Source organism: Pteropus vampyrus, unplaced genomic scaffold (genome assembly GCF_000151845.1).
Source record: "Pteropus vampyrus isolate Shadow unplaced genomic scaffold, Pvam_2.0 Scaffold74, whole genome shotgun sequence".
Taxonomy (NCBI): domain Eukaryota; kingdom Metazoa; phylum Chordata; class Mammalia; order Chiroptera; family Pteropodidae; genus Pteropus; species Pteropus vampyrus.
In genome coordinates this window covers 5,880,457-5,887,878 of record NW_011888855.1, presented here as the reverse complement: position 1 = coordinate 5,887,878, position 7,422 = coordinate 5,880,457, and the positions used below count along the sequence as shown (strand labels likewise).

At 33.1% G+C, this 7,422-nt stretch overlaps 1 protein-coding gene and 1 pseudogene across 1 annotated transcript in view; both read right to left on the bottom strand.

Annotated features, from left to right (window-relative positions):
* Positions 1-7,422, bottom strand: part of UBE2B (ubiquitin conjugating enzyme E2 B) — a 14,164-nt gene that overhangs the window by 4,792 nt on the left and 1,950 nt on the right. Inside the window, exons 2-4 of the mRNA XM_011362314.2 lie at positions 6,783-6,863; positions 5,330-5,355; positions 1,307-1,396 (exon numbers count right to left, since the gene is read on the bottom strand). Coding sequence (XP_011360616.1) covers positions 1,307-1,396; positions 5,330-5,355; positions 6,783-6,863 — 197 coding nt within the window. The remainder of the gene's footprint in view (positions 1-1,306; positions 1,397-5,329; positions 5,356-6,782; positions 6,864-7,422) is intronic.
* On the bottom strand, positions 4,638-4,756 carry LOC111741218 (annotated as a pseudogene).

Below are 7,422 nucleotides of genomic sequence, written 5' to 3'. Positions count from 1 at the left end.
ATTATTGGGAAGTCATATTGATTCCAGACACACAAATATCCCTCTCCTCTGAGAAGAGAGCTCTGCCTGTAGCTCATGTAGTCTGCAGTACTAGATTAGATGCACAAATCAAGAGGCTCTCTGAAAAATGTTCCTCCTGAAAGTAAGCTAACTGATGGCGAAGACCACATTTAAATGAGCAAAGGTTACAAAAGAAAGAGTGCTGAAGTATTTTAGAAAATAAGTCCTTCATACAGCTATTTATAATCCAGGTATAGAAATATATTCAAATAACAAAAAGGGAGGAACAAATTTAATTACAAAAGGGTCACTCAGCAATCATTTATGAAAAACAGTAATAAACTTCTAAAAGTGAAAATCAGAAGAGGGAAAAAATGAAAAACTATTTAAGAAGCCTTAAAAACATACAAACCTTTGACCCAGTAATACCGACTAAAGAAATATTCGTAGGTATTTGAGAAGATTTATTTTCAAGAATATGAAATGCTGAAAATCACTAACAATTGGACACTGATTAAATACATCATGATAACTCCTATAAACAGAACATTTTGCAACCATTAAGATGCAAGAATATTTAATAAAGGAAAATGTTCATAGTACATAAAAAAATATTTAACTTTACATATAACATGATACAAATTTGTACAATCATTTCTTTGTATTTTTTAAAAGCTAAATTTTAAGTAATTTTTTTTAGTATCTTTCACATTTCTACAAATTAAGATATTATTTTAACCCATTTCCCATTTGCACTGAGAATACTCGCAGGCAGCGCTTGCAGCTGCAGCGTTTACCCCAAGATAACTCACAGATTACAGTCCTAAATTTACCCCTAAAGTTTGCCATAGAATATCTTGCTTTTACTATTATTTTCGCATTGCTCTAGTATATCAATAGTCTTTGGAAATGAATAATATCATCCTATATATAGCATTTTGTTTTCAGCAGTGGTATTTCCATTTATAAAATATAGTAATTCTCAATAGCTGAAAATGTCAAATCCTAGAAAAATCCTAGAAAACGCAGCATCCTACGTGTGATGTTAATGCTGGCAGCTAGCTGCACTTTTTATTTCTAGGCAGGAAAAAGAGTTAAAATCAGTAATTACTAAAATAAAACAACTTTACCTCAAATTTGGAACCTCGGTATGATTCCAGACTACAAAAACCTGGCTAATATTGACATGGAAGCACCATCTACAAGTGAGTTCTAAGACTCAGAAGTATGGGGCAAGACCCAAAAGGAAGGAAGCAACTTCCCCACCCCCTCTATCATTTGCAAAGTCTAATAAATGGCTACTTACCATTTGGATGAAACATTTTGGATAAAAACCTAACTGTTGGCGGTTTATTTGGATATTCTTCAGAAAATTCTATTACTAGTTTAAAAGTACCTAGATAGAAAACAAACCAAAATAATTATAGTAAAGACAAGCATAACTTTTTAATCTCTTCAATGACTCCTAACCCCATACTGGTTTTTCACAACTACAGAAAAATTAATTTGTCAATTTTGGTTTAACACACAAAACATACGCATATACTCCTATTTACGTTAAATTTATGGCATGCAACAATGGCAAGCACTTGGGGGAACTAATACTTTCATGTGCTATTTGGAACGATAACTGTCATTTTTAAAAGGCAATTTGGCCCTAGGTACTAAGATTTAAAATGCACATTTGGGGAACTAGAGATAGTTTATAATAATTTAGAAGGGAGCACCCAGACGGTTTTGAGAGGGGGCAACCATCACATGACAAAGGATTGGTGACATGGGCGCTAATGTTAAAGGTCTGTTTTGTCCCCATACCAGTCCCTTCACTTAAACATGCCAAGAATCAGTAAGTGTTAGTGGAATCACCCCCTGTTGTTGGTTAGACATAGGCATTTTAAAAAATTATGCATTTATAACAAAGTTAATCTGTTCATACTGAACAAAAAAAGTTAACTCTAAACTCCAATTCCAAATCTTTTTCACAGAAATAACACTATTAATGGTTTTGGGTTTGTCTTTCTGGACTTTTTTTGTATTTATTTACTCACTATCCTTTTATTTTGAGGTAAATCGCCCAAACGAAGGTTGGAGAGGTCCTCTAAGTACAACCCCTTGGACATAGTAAGTTCAGATTTCCTAATGAAGTCAATAAAAGTTTAAACCACTCCAGATCTCTACAGGACTCTTTCCTTATTTCACCAGTGAAGTTTTAAAAAACAAAATATGTCAACTATAACTGAAAATAAAATTTAAAAAATAATCTAAAACAAAACAAAACAAAAACCCCTAATCAACCTAAATTCTAAGCTCCTGGCTTTAGAGGCATGTTTTTAAGTAAAATATTTCATATTTTATCTTCTTCACTGGTCATACATTTGGTATACAAACTCTACCTCTTTACACCTTTTTTTTTTTTTAAATTATTTGGAAATTTCAGATCAGGGAGGCCGAAGATATAAGCAAAATCAAAGATGATATGTATTTCATATTTTGATAAATTAACAGAGGTACTGTGAAATGTACAGTTAATTAGTAAAGACAGCTGTATAACTAATTATTTTCAAAGCTTACATTTTAATTACAAAAACATACCACATAAAGATTTCAGGCAAACACAAATATGAAATGGCTATTTTTAAGCCTTCCCCCCCCTCCCCCCCATTATGGGTTCTCAAACCCCTTTTACATTGTTCCTCCCAACCAGCATCAAGCTTCCAATGTGAAGTCACTGAATGTGAGCCTGGAAAGAGATGCACGCAATAGCATACCATTTTATGGTATCTCAACCAAAAATAAAAAATAATTTCATTTTTAAATATTGGCTCTCTAATAACCAGCTTGCAAAAATTCCCCAAATTATTAACAGTCTGTGCTCACAAACTGGCACAAGCTACCTCCAGCCACCAATGGCTATGACTATCGATATGTGTTGTATTAGTAATTATAACTCAAAAAATCTTTAAATATAAACTCATTACACATTAACCTAAGTTACATTTAATGAAAAAATAACTACATCCCCAAGTAAATGAGAAGTGAAGCATTGTTTTACAGTTTTGCAAATCTCTAATGACTGGCTTAGCAGAAGACAGCTGGGTTCTCTCAGCTGCTTCTGCATCCAATCTGTTGCAATATGCTGTTTTGGTTAAGGGACATAAAATCAGGCATCGCAGAAATATATAAATGAAAAAAGGAGTATTTTCATAGTCTTTTCAGATAACTATAGATATTTTTTGATAGTACACCAAAAAAAGGGTAGGTTTTTAAAGGTTAGCTGTAATGTAGAATCTGAAGCCATATAAACTTGCATCAGTTACATTACGATCTTTTGCACATTGCATAAATCTTTTATCCATCCACAATTTTCTAATATTATACATTGGTCATTTGGAAAATATTGGTTCACTGTCATACTTATGAGTATCACCATATTCCATTATATACCATCAAAAAAACCTGCAATAGGTAATAACACCTACTGATCTCAACAGAGAAGTATTGGGATGTTGTCATTTTTATCAGCAGCAACAAACATTATCAGTTGTTTTCCGTGACCTAACAGTTCACTCCGGTCATTTCTAAGAATGTCTTTCAAATACTCAAGTCTACAGCAGAAACTTATTGGATTTCGTTAACCAATGTCACCATAAAAAAATTAATTTAAAAAAATTAAAAATACTCAAGTCTAAATAATCAGTTTCTCTGTCATTCTTTCAAGTGAAAATGTTCCCCTCGCAAAAGCACTAGTTCAAGTTGCAACTCAAATAATTGCAGAAGTGCTTTTCCTCTAGACAGCCATCATATTTTGGTACACAAGAGAAGTGCTATATGCATACTTCTCACTTTGTCACGATATTAAAAACATATATACTTAAGGGACAAAATTTATTATCATTAATTTCTACTTTTTCATCAAGATATTTTTAAGTGAAACTGGCATCTTTTAAAATGCAAAGAATACAATGACCATTAGTATAGTTTTATGCCACTGTCTTGATTTGTGCCAAGATGCTGAACTGCTTAGGGCCAGTCTCAGCTACTAATGCTTTCATACCAACAGTGCAAATGTCAATACAATAAAAAAGGCAAATAACACCTTAGTATGGGTATGAAGACAGTTTTAATCACATGGAACCCCTGAAAGGGTCTTGGAGACCTTAAGGGATTTACGGTCCACTCTTGAGAACATTCTGGTATAGACTGAAAAGCTAAAGTACTTAAGTACTTCTCTTCCTTACCCAGCTTAGAGGTAACCACCGATAATAGTGTGATACAAAACTCTTTCACACACACACACTTGCATGTTTGTACTTAGAAAAAATGCGATACAACATACATTATTCTGCAACACTGTCATATGTCCAAATCTACCTTATTCCTTAACAGGTATATAATATTTGATAGGTATATTATAATTTGCTAACCATTTCCCTTACTGGGCATTCAGATGATCTACTTAAAAACAGTGCTGCAGTCACAATCTTTCTACAACTAGCATTGATGGGTAAATGCTGAAGACATTTTGATAATTAAACCCATTTAACATTTTTTTTTTTTTTTAATTTTTAGGCGAGGCAACTCTTGGTTGATCTCACAGATTGCAAGGACCTTGTCAGCTTACAATCTCTTATTTTTTATGCCAACGGTACCTGGTCTTCCTAGACGGTCTCCCATCCAAGTACTAACCAGGCCCAACCCTGCTTAGCCTCTGAGATCAGATGGGATCGGGCTTGTTCAGGGTAGCATGGCCACAGCCTTTTTTTAAACCATACTATAATTAGGGAAAATTTAAATTCCTGGTTAAAAATCAATTCGAAAAGCTCAATTACATACATATTACAGCTAGTTTTCCATTTTCCTGGCTGTTGATGAAAATGCTGAATTTAAGATGCAAAAGACTAAGCAGAATGCTAACTACTTATGGGTATTGAATGTTAGCTGTATGTATACATTTAAGAATAATTTCTGCTCAACATGCTATCAATACAGATAACAAAGTTATAAAAAAGCATGATTACCCTCCTGGTGTTTACCTTAGGGACATCATTAGCATGCTACAAGGCCATCGAAATTTAAACCATTTTCAGCATAGATCCTACCATCTAGGCTTACAATGCTTTAGCCAAATATCAAAGTAACACAGTAACTGGCAATGCAGGTGATCAAACTGATGTAGGAAGCAAGTCCTTTGTAATCTACAACTCTCAGTAGTATTAGTTTTAATGTGACCTATTAACAAGAATAAATTTTTAGATAGACACATAGGTATTAGGATTTCCTACTTAAAAAAACACTCAATATTATAGAACACATAACGAGAATGACTTACCGTCTTCAAAGGGTGTCCCTTCTGGTCTGAAAACAAAAAGATTTCTAATTAAAAAAGGTTTTTCATTCTTTCGTTCTACTTTTTCCTGATTTTCAAAAGCAGAAATGATAAATTCAAACAGAGAAAGTGGAGCTCATTCTGGTATGTGAAGTTTTAAAGATATTGTCATCGTAGCCTTAGATTTTTATAAATGTAGGCAGATAGGGTAACTTTCATTTTCCCTATTAGGTTAGTTTTACAAAAAAGACAAAGCCAAACACACTTGTCATAATTTTAGCACAAAAAGAATTCAGTTCATAAACACCAACCAATCATTTTGTAAATGCATGTTAAGAAAAAATCCTATTTTCAATTTACATCAATAAAATGGAAATCAATATCCTTTAAGATAATTATGACACCAAAGCAAAGTGCTATACTTTTCAACAGAGCATAATCTCTTGTTCAAATTGGATAGACATAACTGATGCTACCAAGAAAGCCAGTTCCTTTTGCCCAAATTTTTTCCCTGCCTCCATACCCCAATTTAATTTTTCCTAAGCAGCAACATGAAGTTTAATTATTACTTGCAAGGCATATTCAGGATCTCAAAGCAGCACATTAACAGCCTGAATAAAATCACATTACTTTAGAAGGATGAACTACATTCATTTATTCACCAATCTTTAAGGTGCACTCTTATAACAGATTCAGTAGCAACTCTGAATTCTGTTTATGAAAATATTACCCTTTAAAAGTTCTAGTGCAAAACTCTAGTTTAAAAAGAGTCAAAGAAAAAAGATCAAGTCTAGGAAAACCAAAGAAAAGGCATAAGAAAATTTTAAAATAAAAAGCATATATGCAATATATATAATACGTAGAACGTTAAGACTGCTTCTCAAAAGACTCCATTCAGCTACAGGCATTCTTCGTTTTATTGTGCTTTGCTTTACTATGCTTCACAGATGTTGCCTTTTTACAAATTGAAAGCCAAGGCCCTCCAAGGCACAAGAAAAGGAAGAAAGGAAGAGTTTATGACTGGCTTTGTTGTGGTGGTCTGGAACCAAACATGCACTATCTCCAAGGTGTGCCTGTATTTCACACTGGGTTATGAAACATTTTTCATTTAAAATCTTGCCTCAGTGGAAATTCTTAATATTTTTGGTTCCTAGCCTTTTAATAGTTCCAGTAGAATGTAAGCATAAATATTTGCTTGGTACATTTTGTACAAAATAATTTTTCTCCTTTAGTTTCAAATGGTATTTTTATCAGTAAAACCCAAACTCATTATAAAATCACATGTATTAACAAAATGCAAATAAATTTTATGTAACTACCCCAAAACTATCAGAATGTTTTTTTCTAATTTACCTTGCAGTTTCTGTAAACTCTCCATTCCACCTCAGCCTTTTCTCCTAATGTATTTTTTCTTAAAGAATCGCCACACCTATCAGTTGGTATATCTTCAACTCACCCAAATATAACTGCATTCCACTGCATGATGTTATTTTCAGATGGTGCGCCACTGACACCCACAGGTGGGTCCTCTTGCAATCTAGAAATTCATAGTAGTAATTTTAAAAGTTGACCATTAAAAAAAAAAAGTTGACCATTAATGCCACTAAAAAAAGGCCAAACAGAACATGTATGGATTATCTACTTTGAGATACAAACTAAAACCATTTTCTTGTTCTTGTGATGAGCTGAAATAAACCACAGTAACTCAAAAAAAAAAAAAAAGAATCCACCAGGTATATACTTATAAAATACTTCTTCAAAATATACAAAATTCCAAAGGGTTTGGGAGTATCCTTCTTCAAATATAATCAAGGTATCTCTTCAAAAATAATGTATACAGCTGCCTTCAACCAAAAAAAAAAAACCTCAACTGCAAAAAAATATTTTTACAGAACCAGATTTTGCTGCTGTGTAAGTCCTAACCACAGCTATTTGTGCAACACCGCCACCAACCCCCCACCCCAAATAAAACCCTCATTGTAAACACTGAATGACTGGAAACACTTATCTTCAATTTAATTAGGAAAATAATTTTAGGCAGAAGTTATTTTATCCCATTTGCTTCAATTAGCAATAGCTTTTAAAGTAATCAAAGC